Source organism: Canis aureus, chromosome 16 (genome assembly GCF_053574225.1).
Source record: "Canis aureus isolate CA01 chromosome 16, VMU_Caureus_v.1.0, whole genome shotgun sequence".
NCBI classification, from domain to species: domain Eukaryota; kingdom Metazoa; phylum Chordata; class Mammalia; order Carnivora; family Canidae; genus Canis; species Canis aureus.
This window is the reverse complement of record NC_135626.1, coordinates 19,619,977-19,647,394: the sequence shown is the minus strand read 5'-3', so window position 1 is coordinate 19,647,394 and position 27,418 is coordinate 19,619,977. Positions and strand designations below refer to the sequence as shown.

General features: G+C 36.6%; 3 protein-coding genes across 14 annotated transcripts in view; 2 read left to right on the top strand and 1 right to left on the bottom strand.

The window, feature by feature from the left end:
- The window catches only part of NF1 (neurofibromin 1), a 273,767-nt gene that overhangs the window by 44,158 nt on the left and 202,191 nt on the right, over positions 1-27,418 (bottom strand). For all 10 annotated transcript variants that reach the window (XM_077852082.1, XM_077852085.1, XM_077852077.1 and 7 more), the window contains 3 exons: positions 4,991-5,423; positions 4,079-4,419; positions 1,103-1,305 (listed from right to left, as the gene is read on the bottom strand). In XM_077852082.1, coding sequence (XP_077708208.1) covers positions 1,103-1,305; positions 4,079-4,419; positions 4,991-5,423 — 977 coding nt within the window. The remainder of the gene's footprint in view (positions 1-1,102; positions 1,306-4,078; positions 4,420-4,990; positions 5,424-27,418) is intronic.
- On the top strand, positions 8,523-13,132 carry EVI2A (ecotropic viral integration site 2A). 2 transcript variants are annotated; one of them, XM_077852091.1, is made up of 3 exons: positions 8,523-8,817; positions 9,247-9,294; positions 11,744-13,132. In XM_077852091.1, the coding sequence occupies exon 3, from the start codon at positions 11,765-11,767 to the stop codon at positions 12,458-12,460; it is 696 nt and encodes a 231-aa protein (XP_077708217.1). In that variant the 5' UTR covers positions 8,523-8,817; positions 9,247-9,294; positions 11,744-11,764; the 3' UTR covers positions 12,461-13,132. The 2 variants fall into 2 exon arrangements, with proteins under 2 accessions (XP_077708217.1, XP_077708216.1); XM_077852090.1 differs by lacking the exon at positions 9,247-9,294 and having other exon boundaries at positions 8,525-8,817.
- Positions 15,999-26,207, top strand: EVI2B (ecotropic viral integration site 2B). 2 transcript variants are annotated; one of them, XM_077852086.1, is made up of 2 exons: positions 15,999-16,153; positions 24,467-26,207. In XM_077852086.1, the coding sequence occupies exon 2, from the start codon at positions 24,482-24,484 to the stop codon at positions 25,850-25,852; it is 1,371 nt and encodes a 456-aa protein (XP_077708212.1). In that variant the 5' UTR covers positions 15,999-16,153; positions 24,467-24,481; the 3' UTR covers positions 25,853-26,207. The 2 variants fall into 2 exon arrangements, with proteins under 2 accessions (XP_077708212.1, XP_077708213.1); XM_077852087.1 differs by having other exon boundaries at positions 16,007-16,153; positions 24,470-26,207.

Below are 27,418 nucleotides of genomic sequence, written 5' to 3'. Positions count from 1 at the left end.
AGAAGAACTGTTCATCCAGGAACACAATATGCCTGTTTATTTCACTCAAATCTTTAAAAATATTTCTCAATAAAGCTTTATCCTTTTCTTGTTTTGTTAGTCTTAACACATTTTCTTTTTAGGGTTATATCCCTACATCTCTAATTATAAGTAAATATATATAGTGATCTGGTCTTGATGAATTGTCAAAGCTTTCCATTATCTGAAAAATCAAGAAATATGTTTGAGGGGTGCCTGGGTGACCCAGTCAGTTAAGCATTCAAATCTTGGTTTTAGCTCAGGTCATGATCTCATAAGGCCACGGAGACTGAGCCCCAAGTCAGGCTCTGCACTCAGTGGGAGTCTGCTTGAGGATTCTCTCCCTCTGCCTCTCTTCCCAACTTGTAAGCATGCTTGCACCTCTTTTATGTGGTCTTACTATTCTCAAATCAGTAAGTCTTACAAAAAGGAGAAACATGTTTGAATGCAGAAAAAAAGTTTTATGTATTATGGAGAGAAAAAGAGGAGGGAAGAAAGTGTCAGGAAATAAGCTGGAGAAAGAGTAACATTTATACTTCTATAGGGTATGAAGATTAATAAATGGAAAGTGTGGATGTTAAATTTGTAAGACTTATTAAAAGTCAAATAAGGAGTTGACTCTGAGCCCTGTATTATGTGCCACTACATTCTCCAAGAACTGTACATGACAAATAAAATCACAATTCAAAGTTAACCTGATGGAAAGAGAAAAGGACTATTTCTTCCTTAAAATCAAGGAGACAATGTTAATATTTCACTCATCTAGAAAAATCTGCCTAGAAGAGAAATCCTGAAGCTATTTAAACTGAAACAGTATGAAAAATACTTTGTAAATGACTCAGAGACATGTAAAGTATCAAAAATCTTGCCACCTTGCTTTTATCAGAATTTTGGTGGATTTTTCTCAATGTTGTCTACCAGGAAGTTCCTTCAGTTGCAGAGTATCAGAGAGGAAAAATAAGAAGTAATAAAGAACTGAAAATATAATCAGTTATGATTTCACTGGCAAATTCTGAAATGAAATGATTTTCTTTGAATCTTCTTAGAATCATTGTTAGTATTAAAGAAAATTATTATTACTTACTAGACTTGCTAAATCCAGAAATACACTCTTCCAAAAATTCTAAGGTCAGATGTGGCTCATTGGCTGCCAGTGTCTTACTAATAGAGACAATAAAGAGGGTGTTGTTGGCAGGGATGCATAAACCTGATGTCTCTAGTAATTGGCCCTCGATTTTTAAATTGAAGGTACAAGTTAAGGCACACAGAAGATTATAGGCAGCTGACCTAGGAGGAAACACAAATGAAGTTGTTTTAAAACATTTTTTTCTTATAATTCCAAATTTTTTTCATAAAGCACAACTTAGGATTCTATTACAAAGCATAATCAACTACTTTTAAATTTTATGATCAATTAGAGATAAAGTCTTATGATTCTATGGTAAACACAACACCCTTGATCATTTAGGGATTTTCTTCATCATTTAGGGATTCAGGGGAGGTTCTTGACAATACCAGAAGAGCCCTGTAAGGCTCCTAAGACAGGTAACTATAATACATTTCTAAAAGATATTTTACTGGGATATAGAATATGGGAGGTTTATGGTCCTAAAGTGGTTCAATAGAAAGTTAGTTAGAATAAAGGCTCATCATATTTTCAGTGAAGCCAAAAACTCAAATTGTGGTTCCCCCTTCCCATCAGATCTATTTATAATGGGGATCATAAGAGGATAAATGAGATGGTCCCTCATCAGATTAAAATGCAAAAATCTTTCATTAGTACCTACTGACTTTCTTTCTTGGTGTCCTACAAGACATCCTACAAACTGGAGGTCAAAAACAAATGTAATATAATTAAGTCCCCCTCCCCCATTTTTCATTTACATAAGCACTGAAAACAAAACCAATAATATACATCCAGGTTCCATTAGAACCAAACTTCCCTTAGAAATGTCTGAAAATATACTTAAGCACTTCGGGACACAAGTCAAAAAACTCATACTTGATTTTCAAATTTTCATTTTACTGCCCCTATCCTGCAAGAGAAATAATTTGATTACTCAGCAAATTTCAGGTTTTGTTGACCTCCAAACCTTTACCATGTTACTATATTTTTGCAACAACGATATGTGAGCAAAAAGCCTCTGAAATTTAAGGCATCCTAAAGGCTTTTTCTTTGGAATGACATGCTTCAGCAAAAAGCAGAAGCTGCTTTTTGTTCAGTTCAATTCATAAAAGGATACAGATTCATTCAAGCTAATAATTGTTAGAAGATTCTTCTATGAGGAATTTTGAATTAGAAATTAAACGTAGGCTTCATAGCTCTATTTTCCTAAAATGAGAACATTAATACTATTGTTTCTAAGTTTTTGTATCTTTTACTAACTCCTAGGAATTTGGAGTTACACAATTTTGACACGGACTTTTATTCTGTACATTTCAACAGCTATAAAGAACTGGGCCTGCTCAAACTAGGGTAAGTGTCACAGGTTCCTTAGTGATAAAGAAAGCTAAGCATACACAAATTTTTTTTTTTTTTTTTTTTAGCATACACAAAATTTTATGTATAATTTATAGGAGGCGCATCCAGGTAAAGAAATCTTGATATTTTTTCCCCTTTATTTAAGAATCAGGAATTCTAAAGGGCCCATTTATAAAACCAGGGCTACATTACACCCTAGGGAAGATTTTTCTAGAGCTAAGAAATTTTATTGGTAAATATCTTGACAGTCCCAAGGAACCTGAGACAAAGAATTACCCAACATGAAAAGCAGAGGGAAGAAAGGAGGGAAATGGGATCCCTGGGTGGCGCAGCGGTTTGGCGCCTGCCTTTGGCCCAGGGCGCGATCCTGGAGACCCGGGATCGAATCCCATGTCGGGCTCCCGATGCATGGAGCCTGCTTCTCCCTCTGCCTGTGTCTCTGCCTCTCTCTCTCTCTGTGACTATCATAAAAAAAAAAAAAAATTTAACAAAAAAAAAAAAAAGAAAGGAGGGAAAGAGTGCAAAGAGACACTGGTAGAGAGAGGAGGGGTGGGAAGGGGAGTTGGGAGGTGGTAATACTGAGCACAAACCGCCTGCTAGGTGCTAAAATACACTACTATACATACTATTTATTAAACCTTTGGAGGTATATAGGAAAGGCACTGTTTTCTTTATTTTGAAGATGGGGAACTAGAGCTCAGAGAACTTTAGTACCTCGCCCAAAGTCATACATAGTAGCAGACCTAGATTTAAACCAAATCTACTGACCCTACACACCTTGCTAGTTCCTCATTCATGTTCAGAGTATTAAACCTAAACAGAACCAATTATACTATCAGATGATATCTACATTTGTCTTAAGACTTCCTTCAAAAATTTCATTAAAGTCACATAGTTGGGGGGGATCCCTGGGGGGCTCAGTGGTTGAGCGGCTGCCTTCGGCCCGGGGCATAATCCTGGAGTCCCGGGATCGAGTCCCACATCGGGCTCCCTGCATGGAGCCTGCTTCTTCCTCTGCCTGTGTCTCTGCCTCTCTCTTTCTCTCTGTGTGTCTCTCATGAAAAAATAAAAAAATAAAATCTTAAAAAAAAAAGTCACATAACTGGAAAGTATGCAATGTTATTGTTTGAGTTACTTCACATTAAGCCCTCCGTTGTCAAACAATGATCATGTAATTTGACTGTGAGGAAACTTAATAGTGATATACTTTTGAACATGGGAAAACATAATTAGAGGACTCAGAAGGAGAAACTTAGGAATAGACTTTTTTTTTTTTTTTTTAAAGGCTTTTTTGGGGCAGGGGACAAAACAGAACAACAAAGCTGCTACGTAGGCTATTTCAGATGAAAGTTTCCTGGAGAAAGAACATATATTGCTTTAGTGTGAATCACCCTTTTCAGAATTCCACAGTTCATGTGAATACCCCGCAAACTGATGAGGTCACACTGGTTAACCAACACAGCATACCTTCCTATTTAGAGTATTAAGGTAGAGGCTATATTAAAAGCTTATTAAGTGGTCTCATTCTAAAAGTAACAAATCCTGAAAAAAGTTGGAAGTGAATTTTTAAAAACCTACCGTAAACTAGGGTCTGAACTGCCTAAATTAAGTAACGCAATATTGAGCAGCGTCCCAGGGACATCTTTTGGCCGAATCTTGGTGTGTTGGGGGATGGAGTCAGGTTGTGACAGCTCCCAGCGTGTCCGGATATGGATGATAGACTGAACAATGGCTTCACACTCCTGGTGCATGAAGGTGAGTGGTGTGCCCTGGTTTGCAATGGTTAAGGTAAACTGGTTCTCATCTACCAGGCAGATCTCTTCAATTTCCGAAGCATAATAAATATCATTTAGAAAGACCGATTGCCCCAGGACTTTTGTTCGCTCTGCTGAGGTTACTTGAACAGCAGTAGAACCAACCTGGAAAGTGATGGTGAGAGGGTGGAGTGAAGAAGAGTTAAATTCCACATCAAAAACCAATTGACCAACCGAGCAAATACCATATTTGCCATTTAAGGAAGAGTTACCACCATTGTATGCTCAAATGGGTTCAACTGCAATAAATGCTCTCATAAGAGACTGAAAACATTATAAAAGTGTTAGTTGTTTTTTTTAAAGTTCAAGAATCCCATAGACAATTACTGATTTTATCCTGGTTCATGTTTCCCACTCTGCAAAAAGCATGCAATAATCAGAAGAATCCTCAATTGGTAATTTCCACCCTCCCCACATTCCTTCCATTTGACTAATTGATGGCAAACTGCCCTCTCTACAACACTCTCCTGCCTCTAATCCGACCTAGAATATAATGAAGTGTTCACCTCTCCTATCTTTCACAGGACCTCCAAGAAGACAAAAAGCTTGGTTTTCCTCCATTTGGACTGACTTTACACATTTGATCCACTACTATAGGCACACCTAGGGAGGCCAGTGCAGTCTGGTTAGCCAAGAAGGATAACAAATCATTTACCTAACATGGAGTGAAACTTACTTTAATGGAAACCTTGGTGTCTTTGTGAGCTAGCTTGAGAGCATTGTGGAATACCTTCAGGTCCTCTTCTAAAGCCAGTGTGGCAGCAGGCAGTTTCTGTTGTTCATGCTCTATGTGCTCAGCCAGTTTCCCAGGACAGTCTATGAAGATGAGCCTTTTGCTGCCTTTGAGGCCAGTCAGCAGCCGCTCGTGATACTTGGTGTACTCTCTGACCCAGGAGTTACAGTTATAGATATAGACTGCAGAGACATTGTCATAAGCGAAGCCAGGAAAAACAACAAACCACTTGGAGAGAAAGTCTGTTTTAAAGCGATTGCTCGGCCCAGTATGCGTAAGGTCCACTACAATTTCATATGGCTTTGCATAATATGGCTTTAAAGTCAGCAAGACATGGTATATCAGCAAATCGCCATTGATTTGACCAGTTTTAAACCTAAGGAAGATGACATAAAAAGGACACAGACGTTAACAGAGTTCTGAATAAATATACAGATGCTACAAATCTATTCCACTCCTTTAATTTTCTTATGAGCCTTCTAGAAAAAACTATAATATCAAAAAATTATATAAAACCTAAATCAATTTTTAAAAATCACTATTCTTTAGACATTGAAAAAAAAAGACTGAGGTAAAATGGAAGAGACAAGTCTCCAACTCAAAAACTTTTGAGCAACAACCTGCACGTCACAGACAAGCAGAGGAAGGCAGTTAACATGGATTGATTGCCTCTAGGCCCACTAAATGTCCCAGGTGAGTTGTTTGGGTGGGAATGACCCACCTGGAGCACTGGAGTAATCTGAATGGCTTTAGTCAATTTGCTTACCCCACCACCTTGACCAGAGGAGGTTCAGCAATGATTACATGACTCAAATCAGTACAACCAGGGCCAAAGAGGCCCACCAACTCAGAAACTTTAGCTTTAGTTGGGAATTGAGACTTTTTCTTTCCCAGTGTTTACGAACAATGAACACATTGTCTTGGGAGTTGTTAGCTCATACCTTGAGAAATGAAGGAGAAGCTGGCCTAAAAACTGGAGAAATGGAGAGAGAAACTGAGGACCCAGTCATATCATCTGAGCCCTAGATAAAGCCTCTCCTGGGATCAAATTTATCCCCAGACCATTCAGTTGATGAGCCAATGAATTCTATTTTTTTTTATTAAGCCATATTAGGTCATACATAGATTGCTTACACTCAAAAGAATGCTGACCAGTGTGAGTAGCCAAGGTAAGGACCATCAGAAAGCCCTGAAGAACACAGTATTAGAACTTCAAATCATAACAACTTATATTAACTTGGCCCAATGTACTACACTTGCTGACTATGGTAAAGTATTACAAAATAGGCTCAATAAATAAATATTTATTTATTATACGGATAAATATCCGTATCTCAGGAGATCTTGTTGGGAGAAAAGAAGATAAAAATCAAATTAAATGATTTTAAAATCTTTTAAGATCAAAGGAAAGGTAGAACATAGTATGTTATCACTTACCAAATGAATTGCAGAGAAAAATAGTTCAAGACAGGGAGAGATGAGCACAAACTGAGCAGTCACTAAAAGCGCTGTGACTAAAGTGGGTAGAAGAAATTTTTAATTCAATAAGAGGAGGGACTAGCAGGCCTCATAGAGATAAAGAAGAAAAGAAAAACTAGATGTGCTGAGGTAAGTCATCTAGTTTAGCTGGAATGAAGGATTCACATAGAGAAGTTTTAAGAGATAAAGCTGGACAATTGGACTACTAGGTATTTACCCAATGGTTACAAAAACACTAATTCGAAAGGAATACATGCACTCTGATGTTTACAGCAGCGTTATCTACAATAGCCAAATTATGGAATGAGCCCAAATATCCATCGACTGATGAATGGATGAAGAAGATATGGTGTTCCAGAAGGGCTGGTTAAAAAAGATACGATAATCTAGGTATGGTCTAATAAGGATCTAAATACTATGGTGACAGTAAAAGGAGTCAATTCAAGAATCTGAAGAAGGACCAAGATGATATATATATACAATGGAATATTATTTGGCCATAAGAAGAATGAAATCTTGCCATTTGCAATGACGGAGCTAGAGAATATAACGCTAAGTGAAATAAGTCAGAGAAAGACGCCATAGGATTTCACTCATACGTGGAATTTAAGAAAGAAAACAATCAATCACAGGGGGGAAAAAGAGAGAGGCAAACCAGAAAACAGACTCTTAACTATAGAGAACGAACTGATAGTTACCAGAAGGGAGGTGAGTGGGGAATGGGTTAAATAAGTGATAGGGATTAAGACAGGCACTTGTGATGAGCACTGGGTGTTATAAGTGTTGAATCACTAAACTGTACACCTGAAACTAATAGGACATTGTTAACTAATTGGGATTTAACTAAAAAATAAAATACAATTGAAAGTTTAACTTAAAAAAAGAGATAAAGCTGGAAAAACGCATAACAGTTAAATTGTGAAGGGATTAAAACTAGTCATCTAAGAGGTTCAGGTTTTCTCTCAAGGGCCCAGTATTTCTCAGAATATGTTCTGTGAAGCACTAGCATCAGAATCAACTGTGGTAACTGATAGAAATGTGGTCTGTTTCTACTACATATGAACCTATGCAGTGGGGCCTGGCAATTTTCATTGTTTTTAAGCAACCGTCTTACCTGATACTTATGTGCACAAATATTTCTGAATCACTGCTCTAGGTGTCAGAGAGTTATTCAACTTTATTTTCTTAACGAGATAAGATGATCAAAGGAAGTGATATATACAAGCTATATGAAGGAGTCAGGGCTGGTAAAAAAAAAAAGATACTATAGTCTAGGTATGGCCTAATGAGGATCTAAACACTATGGTGACGGTAAAAAAAAGAAAAGAAAAGAAAAGAAAAGAAAAAAGAAAAGAAAAGAAAAGAAAAGAAAAGAAAAGAAAAGAAAAGAAAAGAAAAGAAAGAAGAAAGAAACCAATTCAAGAATCTGAAGGAAGGATCAACACAATCCAAGGTCTGATCAGGGCTGACAGAAAGGGCTTGAATTAAAAGGACTCGCTGTATACCAACCCTCTGAGGTCACAAAAAATGCTGCTATCATGGACAAAAACAAAGAGATCATGAGGAGCAGCCAACTTCGGGAGAGAAAATGAAGTCCATTTCAGACATACTGAAAATGAAGTGATGACAGGACACTGGAGGGGAAAGAGTAAATCAACGTAAAAGCATATTCTGCTGCATATAATCTAAATTTACTCGGTATTTTCTCAAGTCATTGTTATAGTTCCACAATTTGAGATGCTGATTACGTATATCATTGTTTCTATTATCTGCCCAATACCCCAGGTCTCCAAACACATGACATTGAATCAGACTGCAGTACATAAATAAAATTTTTAGAGATTTTAGTGCTGCAGGAAAATTACCATTTCATCTTCATTCAAAAGAAGGAGGCATATACAATGAGCAAAAGGTCAAATGGCACTGAGTAGAACACCCTCCCTGCCCTGGAGGCGGAGATTTGTTGTACAAAAGCCTCCTGTCACGCCAGTAGCCAACTGGACAAGTTGGACTTTATGGTTTTTTTTGTTTTGTTTTTTTTTTCCTTCTCTGTGACATGTGCTTTAGTTGCAGCAGAAAGGAAATGTGTCATCTGTGGTTTGGTTTTAAAAGTGGAAAGCTAGCTGTAAAATCTTTTTTTTTTTTTTTTCCAGTAACTGCAGATTTACTTTAAGGTTCATGCTCTCCAAGTCTTGTCTGCTTTAAATTACTTGGAAGCTGTACTTCAAGACAAGAAAAGAAGTGGCTATTAAAATCAGGTTATAATCAGATTTTAACCAAGAATTTATAAGGTAGGTCATCTATATGGCTTTTCTTATGCCTTTTCACTCATAACTTTGCACGGATTAGTGTTCAAGGAAGTGCTTTCAAATGAGACCTAAGAATCTTACTAACAAAGTAGAATCATAAGTGATTGAAAATGTATGCTGTTTTTTCTGGCCTATTAAGTAACATTTAAGTTAAAAATTGAAAGATTTATCATCAACAGTTTTTTCATGATTAGGAAGTGAGTTTAGATTCCACGGTGAATTGAAAAGTTTTATAATTTAAAAAGTTGAAAAAATAAAGTTCATGACCAGAGATAAAGAAAACTTTTGATAACATAACCTGGCCTCCATGGCATAAATTAGGAATGCAGAGACAGTCCTCTATTCTCAGGCATTTGTAAGGGCAAGAGAAAGTCTCATTTTGTTAACAGTTTGTTTATTTGGGGATGAAAGTACATCTGGCAGAAGACAATCAACAGCAGGCCTATTATCCACCCCGCGGTAAGCACTGCTAAAATGTGTATGAATATCATGATGTATACTACACTGTTAATGAACTAATGTGATAAGAATAACCCACTTTAAATAATTTTAGCATTGAATGCAGAAAACTAGTTTAGTACAAAAGGATGAAAACTACTTGCTAACCCAATTTAAAATATTTCTCTTTGTGAAAGATTTATAAAGTATATAAAGATTCGTTATTCAAATGGAAGCTGAACACTTATTATATAAGAAGTCAATGCACAATATCTTTATTAAAGATCATAATCTAAAAAGTAATCATTCTAGAACACATAATAAAGTTTTTTTTTCCTTTAGGAAATACTACTTCAGTGGCTAGTTTCCATTTAGCATTGCTTATTACTTTTGTTACTTTTGTTAAAAGTAACAAAAGTTACTTTTGTTTGTAACAACATACTTGTTATTCTCAATTTCTATATATCAATAGCATACAAATTTTATCCAATGACATTTAACAACTATTTCTAATAAAACCTCAAAACTCAAAAAAGCATGACTACCAGCAGCATCTGTCTTACTTGGGAAGAAGTTAGAAATGCAGGATCTCAGATCCCTCCTAGACCTATAAAATCAGAATCCACATTAAAAAACATAAACAAAAAAAGATTCCCATGACCATTCAAGTTTGAGAAGAACTTCTATAAAATAAAGTCTTAAACAGGCAATTTCACTGAATATATCTCAGGAGAATAATCAATTTTTGCTTCTAGTTATCTCAAACAAATGTTAATAATAAAATACTCCTACAAAAGTAACTTGGATGAACAGAATATTACTATAAAAGAGAGAACTCAGGACGCCTGGATGGCTCAGCGGTAGAGCGTCACCTTCAGCTCAGGGCATGATCCTGGAGTCCCGGGATCAAGTCCCATGTTGGGCTCCCGGCATGGAGCCTGCTTCTCCCTCTGCCTGTGTCTCTGCCTCTCTCTCTCTCTGTGTCTCTCATGGATAAATACATAAAATCTTTAATTAAAAAAAGAGAGAACTCGAGAGCAACACTCTTGGATCCCCTCCCTCTTTGGGAGCCTTGTACTATCAATAAACTTTGCTTTACTGCAGAAAAGAAAGGAAAGAGAAAGAAAAAGGAAAGGAAAAGAGGAAAGGAAAGGAAAGGAAAGGAAAGGAAAGGAAAGGAAAGGAAAGGAAAGGAAAGGAAAGGAAAGGAAAGGAAAGGAAAGGAAAGGAAAGGAAAGGAGAAAGAGATAACTCAATATAAAACTGATAAATTTTTTCTGCTGGTTTATCAGCACCTAGAATAGATATGCCAGTTCTATTTAAATCTTCAATCATATCGTAAATAATGAGAATTAGGAACAGACTTGTCCCCCTTTTGCACTGGCTTTCAAAGAGCTTGAAGCTAAAACTAAAATTCATCTTTTTTATTTATATGTTGAAACTTATGATCTGCCTTGACTTCCACTTCCCACAGTCTAAATTCCACTGATCCGGATGTTCTGTATAATTTACTGTAAATTTACTGTATAATTAACTTTAAAAAATTATGTCAAATAGTCATAGAAAAGATGCTAGGCATATATGATGATGAAAAAAGTAACTTGTTTAACTTTTGAGATTATTCAGAAGAAATCTGCTTTTTCACTGTAATGCCAGATTTTTAGGTTGAGAAATCTGGCATGCCTTTGCTTTTAGCAAAGCCACAATAAATTAGGGGATATACAGGTGAATGGAGAGAACCACCCCCACAATTGCTTTCACAAATACCAGGAGTAAAACAAAAACAACAACAACAACAACAAAAAAACAAAAAACAAAATACCAGGAGTATATTTCTAAGTACCAGGTTTATTCTAAGCTTCAAGATAAACACTCAAGAAAAAAGAACATCTTGAATTCCTATTTGAAATCCATTTTCCTTTGGTTGCTACACTTCCCCTTTCTCAATCCCAAAACAAAAACCAAAAAGCCAATTTGCATTTTCTTTTCATACATGAAGCAAAATGCTCAAGGCCACATTTCTCCTTTCCTATAAGGATCAGTGACACATTTTTTTAGAGGGTGGGGAGTTTCTTTAAATAAGATCCTTAACTGGTTGGGGGCAAAAAAAAAAAAAAAGGAGGAATCAAAAAAGTAAAGCAGAAGTATCTGATTCAAAGCTCAAGTTTAGCATGCTTGGAACGGAGGAAACTATAAAACCATGGGATTCAGTTTAAAATGATTCACAAGTATTTTTAATACTAACTTCTAGCATTTAAAAGAATAACAGAAATTAAATTGTTTCTTTACACACAGTCTAACAGAAAACAAACAAGCCAGGTAAAAAGGAATTCAAACGGGATAGCAAATATTAGGTATGGGTTTGTAGCTCACTTGTAAAATATCAGCTGTCCATCTTTCAACTACAATCGTAACAACTGGGAACCACTGTTCTTTCCCAAATTAACAAATGACACTGCTATCCCAACAGATTTCCAGCATATTCCTGGACATGGAGCACAGATGGCTTTACCTGCATCTCACCCTTCTGACGACGATAGTTTTTTCTTGGTCTCCTGGAACAAACGCAAACTATACCCAACTGTGGGCTAACAATACTACTGTCTGGGAGCGAGATATTCAAAATCAGATGGGCAGAAACCAAGATGAAAACATTAACACAAACCCTACAACTTCTGCAGTAGATAAAAGCAGTAACTCTGTAAACAGGACTGAAATAACATCATCTCTGGTCACATCTCTAACTCCTAAATCGGAACTGGAGCTTTATATACCTTCTGTTATCAGGAACAGTTCTCCAACAGTACAGAGCACAGAAAACACAACCAAAGATCACCGTGAAATTTTCAAAAAAGAGGTCTGTGAGGAAAACAACAACAAAATGGCTATGCTAATTTGCTTCGTTATAATTGCAGTGCTTTTTCTTATCTGCACCCTTCTATTTCTATCAACTGTAGTTCTGGCAAACAAAGTCTCATCTCTCAGACGATCAAAACAAGTAGGCAAGCGTCAGCCTAGAAGCAATGGTGATTTCCTGGCAAGCAGTGGTCTCTGGCCTGCTGAATCAGACACTTGGAAAAGAGCGCACCAGCTCACAGGGCCCAACCTAATGATGCAATCTTCTGGAACACTTATAGCTACAAGGGGAAGAAAAGATGAAGGAGGAACTGAAAAACTCACTAACTAACAGGCACTTTAGTAAAGAAAAATGCAAAGTAGCAAGGAGGAAAGTGTATGAAGTAAAAATGAAATCAGTTTGATATTTTATGCCAACATGTTGGTTTGGTGGTCTAAAATTTGTTGACATGGCAGCCTTGCAATTTAAAAGCAAGCAGGTGAAAAAAAAAAAAAAAAGGCAAGCAGGTGAGAAGGGGAGAAGTCTGCCCACCCTCTCAATTATTTAAAACTGTGCACTTTTGTTCTGACACTGAATATTTTAAAAAGCAGATAACAAAATCCAAGAATGTGGGGCAGGTTTTAAAGATGACTTGAAGGAACTGACTAATGGAGGCAGAAAGGGACAATTAAATACATAATTTCCTGTTCAGCAACAGTAGTTAGATGATCTTCATCTGAACATAATTAAACTTTGAAAAGTTTTAGTGTGTCCTCAGAGGCAAATCTACGCTTTGACATCTAACAGAAGCCAAATTCCTAATGCGGAGAGTTGAACTGCAGTTTAACGATACCTCTGCTGCACGTGACAAGATCTGTACCATCTCATATACCAGCACAGCTAATTTTATGCTAGATGTTTTCATCTTTATGTATGGCACACAGAAAAAGGTGGTTTTCTACTATAAATATTGAATTAAAACTTTTAATTTTGTATAATAAATTAAGACTCCTTAGAATAAAACTGACTATATATATTTGTATTCATTTTATTATCTTAGGGAACACACTGTAAAGATCAATCAGAAAAAGAGCTTAACTGAAACAGGTGAGACTAGCCACCACAGAAGGCCAAGAGTAATTGTAAAGCACATCTTACTATTGTTTAAATGCAATGTACCTCTATTCTATAAATACTGCTTATTAGAATATTTATAGCAAATATCCAAAGAGGGATTATCTTCTGACTTCAAGGATGCCAAATGGCCTAAAATAAATTATCAGTTTTGTTCATTTTCTTTTACTATCTAATGTGACATGATCAAAGGAAAGATGTGTGTATGTTTGCTCTAATCTGGAAAACAGGATACTTCAGGTAATTGTTTAATCTTTCAAGAAACTGGGTTCAGTAAAATAATGACTTACACTTAAGACTTCCACCTTCAGTTAAATATATTACAAAAGTTGGTTTGAGAGACATTTCAACTTCTAAAACTGATCCAGGGCATTCTAATTAAAGACCAAGCTACATTTAAAGATTTTCATTCCTTATTGAGCATTTACTGTGGGCAATATGCTAGCCATTTAAGAAAAGATTTCATATATTTTTTTCCAAATATGATCACAATGTTACCCTCCATTTTAGGTTAGTGATTCCCATCCTGGTTGTGTATCAGAACCATGTGAAGAGTTTTTGAAACTAGCCAATATCTAATTAGCACCCTCTCTTTCTGATTCAGCTAGAAAGGGGTAACCAAGCTCTGGTAATTTTTGCATTAATTCCCTAGGTGATACTGCTCTTGATCATGAAAATCACTTCTTACAGGTACCATGGCTTCAAAGACTAGGTTACATCTTAAAATGAGAGGGAAGAAAAAGCGCATCAATTTTATGATTATCACCCATTTGTTAGAAAAACTATAATCATATTATTCCAGATAAAGCTAAATGCCAAAAAAATAAAAAGGTAAGCAAGAGAATTCTCATGCCAGTCACGTTATGACAGACCTCGTTATCTTTTGAGGGGTAAAAGCGACCAAACTGGCAATGAAACTGGGCAGAGCTCCCATCTTATACAAATTAAAAATTTGAGGGCAGCCCGGGTGGCTCAGCAGTTTAATGCCGCCTGCAGCCCAGGGCGTGATCCTGGAGACCCGGGATCAAGTCCCACGTCAGGCTTCCTGCATGGAGCCTGCTTCTCCCTCTGCCTGTGTCTCTGCCTCTCTCTCTGTGTGTGTCTCTCATGAATAAATAAATAAAATCTTTAAAAAAAAATTAAAATTTTGAGATTGTGTACTAGAACAAATAGTGATAAGACAAAGTACTCCTTGAGAGTCAAGTGTCATATATACTTGTCCAAGGAAATTAAAACAAATTACTGTCTTTTAGGGGCATCTGGGTGGCTCAGTCAGTTAAGCATCTGCCTTTGGCTCAGGCCATGATCCCAGGGTCCTGGGACTGAGCTCCACTTCAGGTTCTCTGTCTAGTGGGGAGCCTGCTTGTCTCTCTCCCTCTCCAATTCCCCCTGCTTATTCTCTTTCTCTCTCTCCAATAAACAATAAATAAAAATATTTTTTAAAGATTCTTAAAAATTAGTGCCTTTTAAAAAATAACAAATTAGGTAACTACTTTCACATTCAATATGTAGGTCAAACATTTTCTGACAAAACAGAAAGCTTCTATTGCAAGAATATTTAAAATTCATCACTCACTAACACCCTCAGAATAATGCTATCCAAGGACAGTTCACGAACAAACAGAAATGGTTCCTTTTCAAACTTGACAGTGTTTAAACATGATAGATTAAGATACATTTTGAGTTCAAATTTTAAAAGTTATTTTTGAACAAAGAACATTTTTGTTTTCTATCCCTGGATGTTATGGTCCACATACTCAATTCAGGGATTTTAAAATAGTGAGTCAAAAGTTTATAGTGTTTTTATTATATCTGCTTTATAATTAGACCCCTTAAAAACAAAAACTATTCTTTTTGTAACAAGTTATAAGTACCCTGACCTTAAGAACTAGGTCTCAACAGTTCATGATTCTCTGCAGTGACCAGGGTAAAACAGGGCATGGTTTAATACTTACCTTATCTACTATAACAGGTGTTATGCTAGGCACTTTACATTTATTTAATCCCATAACAAATTTACAAATTAGAAATTATGACTTCCATTTCTCAGATGAAAAAAGAGGCTAGAAGGTTACTTGCCCAGAGAAATTTTTATTTAGACTGACTCATTCTTTTTTTCAATATACTTTTGCTTATTAGTTAACTTAAGGAATCATGATTACCAATTTATTTTACTTTCCACTGAGGAGTACCTACTTTGTGGCTAATCAAAAGCTATGCACTGGAACTTGAAAATCATTTAGTAAAGTACCTGGTCAAAAAAATTTAATTAATTATACTTTTTACCTGGGCTTTGTCTAAATTATGGATGAGGAAATAATGTTAACATTTACTGGCTTCCTACTGTGTGTGAGGTATCTATACATGTTATCTTATTTAATCTTCACAGTAACTCAGTAAGAGAAATATCATCCCTCCAGAGGAGGAAATGATGACTCAGAATACAACAACTTGCCTAAGGTGATCAAGTAAACAGAACACATCATTCACTTCTTATGAAAAGAAATCTTACTTTGGGTAGTAACCCAAGAGGAGGTTTTTCCTTAGAATAGGTAAGTTCCCCTCTAAAGCTGTATTGTAAATATTTAAATTATATAATCACATAACTAAAGAGTCTCAAATATTGACTTACCAATATTAATTAAAAGCATTCAAATCTTAAAGCTGCAAATTGTGTTTCAAAATAAGTTCTGTTAAAGTAGTGCACTTCTTAGTCATTTTGTGGCTTTATTGCACTTCCGGAACCAACTATCAATAAACTTCCTCTTTTTCTCCGGAAAGCATTTCAGTTTGCTACAGGACCATTTTTAATCTGAACTGAACCACCCCTTTTGCTTTCTTAGCCAAATCGCCAAAATGTCCAGATAGAACAAGAACTTAGCATTCTGCAAAAAGAAGTTAACAGTTGAGGTAAGAAAATTTTCACACAGGCAATCTGGTTTATCTTTGCTTTATATAAAATTTATTTTTAAAACTAAAATGTTAAGTATTTCAAACTTAAACTCTGCTAGTCTAAAGATGTCTATAACAGGTTTTGTAATTTTGTTGCATGGAATGAAAAAATATCCAATGTTGAGTTTGCCTTGAAGAAACATTTTCAGCTAGATTTGTAATATCATAGCCCTTTTAAAGTTTATTCAATCACAATGGTTGATTAGCCTTAGTTCTGTAATTAAAAAGTAAACTATAACCATGGCAGATAAAGCTAAAGGTTATAAGTAAAACTAGAATCCATGGGAAATGACCAAATTTACAATCCCCAAATACCAACTGTTAAAAATTGTAATTACTTTCTATAAAATTTTCCTATACATAATCCACAGATTTATTTATTTTTAAATCCCCTTTAGTTTCTATGGGATTAGTTTAATGGTCACCTCCACTTAATTTAAAAAAGAAATCAAGGGAGATTAGATGAGGTACTCAATTACCGTTATTACATATGCTTTTTTTTTTACACACAGAATTTCTATATTTAAGTAATAATGGTTATAGGAAAATATTGTAGCTGTTTAAAGCTCACTATGACAAAACTGTTATGATAAAATGTATGTACATACATTTGTATCATCTACATATTTATGCCATACTTTATTATCTGAGCTGTTGGTAAACACTGTAAAATAGATAAGGAAAAAACACAGGATAAATAACAGAAAATTGCTAATATGCATACAACATGCCTACTATGTGAATAAACAGGGTAATTACAAAGTAAATATCCTCCAAATAAAAACTGCAAAGAGTTTAGTTTACACAGACTTGTAACATCACAGAATAAATTCACAGTGGGTGATACTCTTTCAACATTTCATAACTATTTATCACTTTCCCTTATAGAAGTCCACTTTGGATTTTTTCTAAGTAACTATTACAAGCTAGAAAATAAATATTTTTATCTCTTTTTTAGACAAGATTTGTTTCTATATATTTTTAAAGGATCAGTTCAAAATTTAGAGTGTAATAGTACATGAGTTTTCCAACTAATTCCTATATAACTCTACTTAGAAGGAAATTGTGAATTCTAAGTTCAAATTTGTTAAATATAAATCTGATGCCTTTTATTGTCCAATCTTTAAAAGTCACCTCAAATATGAAAGCTTACAGGCTAACCATTCAAAATTCTCAAAACTGTTTTCATAGAATCAGAAGACCAAAATGGTTTTCTGGTAGTTCTTTTTCTATTCCTTACTCAAGACTGCCTCCAAAAGTTATTTATATATCTATTCCCAGAAAGCTCACATCTCCCTCCCTCATAAAGCATTCCTGCTTCATAATTTTACTATGAAAGGCAGTGCAGCTTATTTAGTGACATGTAATAGAAGGAAGGGCTCTGATACACCACTGACATGATTTCTTTATCACTGCCTCTATTTACAACTGTGACATTCTGGCAAGTTATTCCACAACTCTGTGTCTCAGTTTCTTTATCTGGAAGATGAAAGTAAGGCTACCCTGCTCTACAAAATAGGATAGTACCTAACATTTAGTGGGTACACAGTAAATGGTAGTTATTATTGATTAAAGTCACCAAATATTTCCTATTATAGTTCAAGGTTAATTTCCCTTTCTATGTCTCAAGATACACAATTGCTGTTTTCTTCCTTTTATGATTTAATAACCAGTTGGAGATATACTACTAGTAAATTTCAATCTATTATATCTATATTGTAACTTATTAAATCAAAGTAGTAATAATATCAAAGTCATACTGATTCAGGTATTATTTTTGATATTGCTTCCTATACTTGCCTTTTTGTCTAAGAGACTCTCCAAAAATCTCGATTCTCTTTAAATGACATTTCTTACCATATCCAACATAACAGGATCAATTTTAACTGTACTCTTTATGTACTTATACATCATATTTATGGGAACATGTCTAATACATGAGGACTCCTACCATCATGGTAACTGCGGAAGATGTTTGGTTAAATGAGTTGATGTTTTCCTTCCTCTTAAAACATTTTTAAATATTCAGGAAAAACAAAGGACCAAAATCACAGATTTATTTTATTTATTTATTTTTTAAAGATTTTATTCATTTATTCATGAGAGAGAGAGAGAGAGAGCGAGGGGCAGAGACACAGGCAGACGGAGAAGCAGGTTCCATGCAGGGAGCCTGACGCGGGACTCTATCCTAGGACTCCAGGATCACGCCCTGGGCTGAAGGCAGATGCTTAAGCACTGAGCCACCCAGGGGTCCCCAAAATCACAGATTTAGATCTCAAAGTGCCAACCCATAATGATGAGCAAAATACTGCCAATATGAAGGTAGGCAAATTTGGGATTTGCCTGTTCAGCAGACTAAGGGATTTCTAGAAAAGTGCTATATAGAATGTGCATGAGTTCTTTAGAATAATTAGCAGTTATGTCTTGAATAGTGCCAGAAAAAATTTAAAAAGAGAATCTCAAGAATACTTAGAATGGATGAGAACCTGTAATGAAAGCCTAGTAAAGGGATCCCTGGGTGGCGCAGCGGTTTGGCGCCTGCCTTTGGCCCAGGGCGCGATCCTGGAGACCCGGGATCGAATCCCACGTCGGGCTCCCGGTGCATGGAGCCTGCTTCTCCCTCTGCCTGTGTCTCTGCCTCTCTCTCTCTCTCTCTCTGTGACTATCATAAATTAATTAATTAATTAATTTAAAAAAAAAAAAAAAAGAAAGCCTAGTGAATTTGAGAAGACGGGGGAGTCAAGTTCTCCATTGTGGGAAGACCGCTCCTCCTTACCACTTCCCTGTGTCCACAAATACGGTCCAGTGACAGAGAGCAGCACTTCATGGTTGTTCCTTCCATCTATTTCAATCTTCTCCCCCAACTTCTAATTTTGCCCACTTTAATCATCTACCCTAATTCTTGCTAACTATATAACTACCACTTTTTCTTCAGTTTTTTACTAACTTTTCAATACTTTCTCTAGTCCACTGACCTTCCCTTTTCACATATATTTGCTGCTTACTATAATTTATAGTAAATTTATTTTTCTCTTTGGGTTTTTATTTCTTTGCACTCCCTTTTTCATTTCATCTTATTTGACATTTTCTCCCTTTTACTCCCCTCCCCCATGTGATTCATTGTTTCTACCTTCTCTCCCTGCAGAAGCAATGTTGGTACTTCAGGTACACATGTTTACATATTTAAAAAAATACATATGTTAAATAACTTTCTGCACTGGTAATAACACTGGACTTACTATTCTGAGTTAGAAGAAGTCAATTTCCTCACTATTATGCCCCATGTTTATTCCGCTATTAAATTCTGCTCTTTCTTTTCTGGACTGTTCTGATTTGCTATAGTAGAATTCTAACACAGATTCTAGCATTCTGATGTAGCAGACCTTAGGAGGGTAGAAAGCTAACTGATGAGTGAGAAGAGATAATAAGATTGTTAAAAAATAGAATTTGGTTTTGATATTGTTGTAACCCTTAAATGACAAGTAGAAAAATCTCATATATTGAAGGTTTATGGTCTTCCTATTGAAAAAAGAAGCTATGATATGAACCTACCAAAATTGATCTTACAAACTAAAATGGTTTATAATTATGTTCCTGGTCTCAGTCTTTCCTCCTCTAGTGCCTTTCTTAGCTAAATGAAAGAGGAACTGTGTGGGTTTTTTAAAAATTTCAAGCTAAGTCACAAAAAAGGGAAATATTTTTGGCTGAAGACAATTCATGGCCTATATTTTCTGTTGCTTTAGATGGCATTTTTTAAAAACTAAAGTGTAACTCTGAAGAATGTTTTTTCGGGGGTGGTGGTAATCTGAAGAATAGCAAGTGCGAACTGCACAATGATAATCATCATCTGCACAATGATGATTCAAATCCCCACATTTATGCCAAAAGTTTCAATTTTTCCCATTAAACCTTTTACAAAATGGATAAAAAGCATAATTTAATAACTTAGATTTCATCTTCTCTGCTTACATTCTGGCAGAAGTATTAATAAATAGTGAAAAGTGAAATGGAAAGGAACCATGAAACCAATACAGGTTAAGTTTCCTGAGCTCCTAACATATAACACTTAGCTGTAAAGGAATATACGGTGGTTTAGGGAGTAAAAAGAGCACATGCTTGTGAATCAGATGGTCCTGAGTACAAATTCCCAATCTGTGATATAATATACATAATAGTGATAGAACACTGGGCAAACTCTTAATGCATGTGAATTTGTCTCTTTATCTGTAAGTCAAGGATTTCTCCATTTTCCTCATAGTCATTTAAAGGTTAAATGAAGTAAAGTTATATAAACATCTCAGTACAGTACAGAGTATGTTCTACATAATTTTTTAATTTCTTTTATGCCTTCTTCAAGGTTCTCGTTTGAATGGGTAGGGATAATAGAAAGAAAATGTGCAAAGTTAAGAGTAATAAAAAATAACACAATTATTTAAGAGAATAAAGATGTGAGGAGGACCATGAATAATTATCTAAGGAATCATATAGACAAAAAAAAGAAGGAAGATTCAGGGAATGGCTAATCTCTCTGGGTTGTGGTCGGTCACAGAGAACTTGATTTAAGAAGGGGAATTTAAACTGAGGTCTGACCAATGAAGACCGGTTCAGATAGGAAAAGAGGCTGGGTTTGGGGGAGGGGAGTGTGGGACACTCTAAGAGGGTGAGAAACAGTGTTATTAAAAATGTCTATTTAAAGGATGCCTGGGTGGCTCAGTGATTGAGCGTCTGCCTTTGGCTCAGGGTGTGATCCCAGAGGTCCGGGATCAAGTCCCACATCGGGCTCCCTGCATGGAGCCTGCTTCTCTTCCCTCTGCCTGTGTCTCTGCTTCTCTGTGTCTCTCATGAATAAATAAATAAAATCTTTTTTTAAAAAAAGTCTATATAGGGGAAAAAGCATGTGTCTGGAAAATCCTTAAGATGGGAAGAGGTGCATTTGGCTGAATGAGAAGTTTCAGTCCTGAGACCTAAGTCAGGACTGGTAAACTCAAGCACAAGGAAGAAAATTCAGTTTAGAATTTTTGTCTTGACAGCAACGGGGAACCTATTAATAAGGGAGTAGTAAAGTGCCTATAAATGCTTTTCAGAATATTAATTCTTCAGCATTATGCAGGAAAATTTAAAGGAGAAAAATTTTAAATTTAGCCTTGGAGTATTAGAAAGAAAATTAAGGGGATCCCTGGGTGGCGCAGCAGTTTAGCACCTGCCTTTGGCTCAGGGCGCGATCCTGGAGACCCAGGATCAAATCCCACGTCGGGCTCCCAGTGCATGGAGCCTGCTTCTCACTCTGCCTATGTCTCTGCCTCTCTCTAGCTCTCTCTCTGTGTAACTATTGTAAATAAATAAAAATAAAAAAAAAAAAAAGAAAATTAAAAGGAAGAGACCATACAGGGGGAATAAATCACATGCCCTCTACTAAAACAGGGTAATGTACCATCATTGTGTACCAAGTGGTAGAGGAGGAAGCAATGAAAACTACTCAAATATGCTGAAAAGTCCATTTATTTGCAAAACCTGAGGAGTTCCTCTTCTGTTATCATACTTTGCCTAGAACATCAAATCTCTCTCACATTGGCTTAAGAATCCTAGAAAAACTAGTTTCTAATCATATTTTCCCAGATCTAACACCCTGAGATGTTCCTTTCCCTAATGTTAAGAAATAATGAAATGGTTCTCATTGTGTTTAATGATGTACAAAATGGTCTCTTACACCTAGAGCTGAAAACCGTCTTAGTCTAACTCCTCACTTTAGAGAGAAGGCAACTGAGAACAGGAGAGATGAAGTGACTAGTTCTCATAGTGAGACAGAGTGACTAGTCAGATGCATAGCCACATGTTGGAAGTAGAACTGGAACTTACTCTCCAAGTTTTAGCACCTACCACATCCCACAAAAAGCCCTGCCTGCCAAACTTACACATAAGCCTTCTCTTCCCATGTCCATATGTTGGTTCCCCTGCCTGAAACATTTTATTTGCTTAATTCCTTCTTACAGATCTTTCAAGACTCAGTTCAAGTTTTACTTCTCTGAGAAGCCTTCCCTGAAAGCCTCCCAGGCTATGTTGGTTTCTTTGTGCATCTCTTGTGTACCTTTATGAGAAAACTTATTAAATTATCATAATTATTATTTGCTTCCACCACTAGAAACTTTTTTGGGAGGCATTATCTCTTAAACCTAGAACAGGCCTGACACAATAAATGAATGAAAGCAGCAGTGGGACAACTTTATCAACTGGACAGAACTGACTTAACCAGATTCAAAGATCATTTAGGATTCTGAGTTGAACTGACTCCTTTAAGAGTAATAAGATCCTAAGAGTACCTGGGGGTAGCTCAGTTGGTTAACTGTTGGACTCTTTTTTTTTTTTTTTAAGGATTTTATTTATTTATTCATGAGAGACACACACAGAGAGGCAGAGACATACACAGAGAGGCAGAGAGAGAGGCAGAGAGAGAAGCAGAGGGAGAAGCAGGCTCCATGTAGGAAGCCTGATGTGGGACTCGATCCCGGGACTCCAGAATCACGCCCTGGGCCGAAGGCAGGCGCTAAACCACTGAGCCACCCAGGGATCCCCAAGTGTTGGACTCTTAACATCACCTCAGGTCATGATCTCCGGGTCAGGAGATGGAGCCCCAGGTTGAGTTCCTCATTGGGCTCCATGCTCAGCACATGTCTACTTGAGATTCTCTCCCTCTCCTTCTGCCCCTCCCTCCACTCATGGGCTCATGTGCATTCTCTTTTTAATCTTAAAAAAAAAAGAGTACAAGATCCTAACATAAAGACACAGTGCTAGACTCTGATGATGCTGTAGAGACTACTAGCATGATAGACTCTGCATAAAAAACTTCAACAAAGATAGTACCATAAACAAAAATAGAAGAGGAGTCAGTTTTGACATGAAGATGAATTGTTTTAAATATGCTAAATTTGGGATCCCTGGGTGGCGCAGCGGTTTAGCGCCTGCCTTTGGCCCAGGGCGCGATCCTGGAGACCCGGGATCGAATCCCACATCGGGCTCCCGGTGCATGGAGCCTGCTTCTCCCTCTGCCTGTGTCTCTGCCTCTCTCTCTCTCTCTCTGTATGACTATCATAAATAAATAAAAATTAAAAAAAAAATAAATATGCTAAATTTGCTACGGCAGGATATATACATGGAAATATCCACCAAAAAGTTATATAAATGGAACAGAATTAAAGAGATTTAGGCTGGATGTGCAGGTTTGGGAGTTAAAGGCATACAGGTGAGAGTTGAAATTTTATAGAATCAGGATCAGAGAATACTAGCTAAGAATGAGGACTGAATAGGAAGTACCCATATTTAAGGAGAAAAAAGGGCACCTGGGTAGCTCAGTCAGTTTAAGTGTCAGCCTTTGGCTCAGGTCCTGATTTCAGGGTCCTAGGATTGAGCCCCAAGTCTGGCTCCCTGCTGAGCGGGAAGCTTGCTTCTCCCCTCTCCCTCTCCCTCTGCCCACCCCACCCCCCACTCATGCTCTCTCTCTCTCTCTCTCTCTCTCAAATAAATAAGTAAAATCTTTAAAAAGAGAGAAAAATGGGAGCTGGTGAGATTACCATGAAAGGAAGACTATCACAAAGAGCTACTTGAATAGTGCTGAAGGCATAGTCAATAGCATCAAATGTGGTCAACAGAGGGAGGGGGGAAAAGAGAATAAAGAAAAGATTGTTGAATTAGATAACAGATGATCACTGGTGTCCTTCAGAACAACAGGATCAACTATTTCTAGTAGTAAGGAAGAGAAAAATAAAGAGCACATGGACCAAGCAGCCAGAGCCTATGTATTTCAGAATTATGACTGTGAAATGAAGGATTGTAATGTAATGAAGCTAGGGGAGCAGCAGGGCCAAGTACAGATCCTATGAAAGAATTAAGAGAGATTATTGCCTATGAGGTCCAACTATAGTAAGTTAGAATATATTCAAGAGTTGTTTAGGGATCCCTGGGTGGCGCAGCGGTTTAATGCCTGCCTTTGGCCCAGGGCGCGATCCTGGAGACCAGGGATCGAATCCCACGTCGGGCTCCCGGTGCATGGAGCCTGCTTCTCCCTCTGCCTGTGTCTCTGCCTCTCTCTCTCTCTCTCTCTCTGACTATCATAATAAATAAAAATTAAAAAAAAAAAAGAGTTGTTTATACTATAGTGTCCCAAGTCTACATAACAAACAATAAATACTTATTAAGTACCTACATACTTTGTGCCAGACACCAAATAATATCTGTCTTTCTTTCTTTCTTTCTTTCGTTATAAAACCACTGGTAAAGAAGAAACATTCTGAAATGGATCCCAAATATTTCATCTTAGTTTTGTTTTGTGGACACCTCAGTGATACATTTTTCTCAAAGACAGAAGCAACGACAACAGAGAAGCAACCACAGTTTACTTTATTGAGCTCATCAAGGCAACATACCTCAGCTAATTCCCAAAACATAACAGGGAATCTTATGAGTCAACCAACACAATTCAACCATGTTTCTCCTGCACAACCAATACCAACTACCAAAGATGCTGCTGGACAATCAACACCAGCTGCCTATGCTTCTTCTGAAAAACCAGAAGCACACACTTCTGCTGGGCAACCACTTGCCTCTAACCCCACCAAACAACCAATTCCAACAGCCAACACCTCCTCCCGACAAACAGCACTACTGGTGTTTACTTCTGCTGGACAACTAACCCCATCTGCCCCTACTTCTACCAAACAACTGCCACCATTTGTCTATACTTCCACTCAACAACCATCATCTGTCCATACCTCTTCTAGAAAACCAGTATCACCAACTGTTCATAATCCATCTATACAACCAACACCAAGTGTCAAAAGCTCAACTAGGAATACTCCAGGATTCATCCTAGAAACTACCAGTAACAAAAATATCTCACATGAAACTACATCTAATTCAATAGCTGCCATATTACTTGGTGTAATTCTGACTTCTATGTTGGTATCTATAATCATAATTCTACTATGGAAATGCTTGAGAAAACCAGTTTTAAATGATCAGAATTGGGCAGGTAGGTCTCCATTTGCTGATGGTGAAACCCCTGACATATATATGGATAACATTAGAGAAAATGAAGTGCCCACAAAACGCACATCAATTGTTTCACTTATGCCCTGGAAAGCAGGCAAAAGCACACTGTTAGCTGATGACTTGGAAATTAAGTTGTTTGAATCAAGTGAACACATTGAACATTCCAACAACCCCAAAACAGAGAAAATAAAAGATCAAGCAAATGGTACATCAGAGGAGAGTGCTGGTGGATCAACCATTGGCACTGCTGTTTCTTCTTCAGATGATGCAGATCCACTTCCACCACCTCCTCTACTTCTTGATTTAGAAGGACAGGAGAGTAACCAATGTGACAAACCCACAATGACAGTTATATCTCCTCTTCCAAATGATTCCACTAACCTCCCACCATCTCTGGACTGTCTTAATCAAGTGTGTGAAGATCATAATTCTGAGTTCAAACAAACATTTCCACCTCCACCTGACTCACTTAACTTGTCCCTGGCACCAGGAGATTTCATGAAAAACCAGGAAGATTCCAAAAATGAGATCCAGTGTCAGGATTTCTCTATTCCTCTGGACTCTGATCAAGATCACAGTGAATCCTTGCCACTCCCACCTGAAGAACTGTTATAAATAGTATAACTTGCTTTTTAGCTGATTTTCCATCCTTCTTATGAACTCCATCTTGTTTTTCTTCATGTGATGATGGCAACCTGTAGCCAATTTTTATTTTTATTCAGAAACTACCTGAAATCTGCTCAAAATCCATGTGCATAAGTAGAACTTACTTTTAAAAAATGATGTAATAGTGATCTATATACCGGCTATAGTACTTAACTTTAAATGTACAGTACATTTTATATATGTATGTAAATAACCATTTTGAAAACAAATACTCTACATACACTTAATATCACCTAATAGATATTTTTCCTCCTGAAAAGCTGTGTATAAAGTTACCCTGAATAAATAACATTTTGTTTTTCCATTTCAAAGTTTGAGGTGGGGGGAGGGGCATGAGGAATTAAATACATACTCCAAGTTTTAAACAAAACTCCAAATTTTAAATTAATACCTCAAATATTAAATAACTATTCCATGTTTGTGGGGATGAGAAACTAAAATGCATGTTGAGGATACAAAAATTTTTTTTAGCTCTCATTGGAAGCAGTAAAGCAATTCTGTTAAAACATCAAATGGAAGGGGGTGTTGGATTGGGGATACCTACTCTGAAAAAATAAGAACATGCACCATAAACTGTAGACATTTTTCCTATCTTGTTGGGAGAGCACAGCTTCTAAAACTAACATCTTTAAAGATTTTCTTCTTCCTATGGCTCAAGCACCCTAACAAAAGAAATCTTACAAAGGAAAATAAAACCACATACACTAAACCACACCTCAATGGCTTCATTCCAAATTTGAATGATTTTTCCAAGAAAAACAGACTGTATCAAATACAGATGGTTCTCAACTTTCACTAAACTTAACACTTTCTGACCTTATACACTTAAACTCTTAAACCACCATTCCTATGTAGAATTTCATCTTTCCTCCATAAACTGATAAGTAATGAATCTGAGTTATCAGAGTAGGGGTGGACCCAATCTTTGTCAGAGTCATGGTGGCAAGTATTCCATGGCTATATGCTTGTGGCAGTACCAGCCTATGCCTGCAAAAGAGCAGCACGCAGTCTTCCTTCTTACCCTACCCTAACCCCTGGGGGAAATCTCGCTCAAAATGAAATATGATGGTCTTGCTGGTAGTTTAACCTTGAAGAACCCCTCATAGTTCTGGGGTTTTTCAAAACAAAATATAGTATTTATTTGTAGCACTAGTGTTCACAAAAACACAAAGCTCCATCTTTTTGGACAATGAAATTTTATATACAGTATTTCCCTTTAAATCTTTTAAACCATCCCTTACTGACCATTAAAACTTTTTATTTACAGAAACATTTCCTTGAACTTATTTTTCCTGATGTTTATTTCTGAAGTATGTTTATTATCATATTAGATGGGTACTCAGTCTTCCACATTAAAATATTTCTTTCATGTTGTCTTTCAAACTTAGCACTTTTAAGGTTAATTTACCCAGGAGCAAGCAGGAGTTTAAGAATTCCCTATTAATCTTCAGAATTGTAAGTATTCTAGTCAGCTTAAATAAGGTACGTTTTTATATTTGGTCAAGACTGGGGATC

What these genes read in the sequence shown, in the direction of transcription:
- EVI2A (XM_077852091.1), top strand. Translation starts at nt 11,765, where the DNA reads ATGGAGCACAGATGGCTTTACCTGCATCTCACCCTTCTGACGACGATA.
- EVI2B (XM_077852086.1), top strand. Translation starts at nt 24,482, where the DNA reads ATGGATCCCAAATATTTCATCTTAGTTTTGTTTTGTGGACACCTCAGT.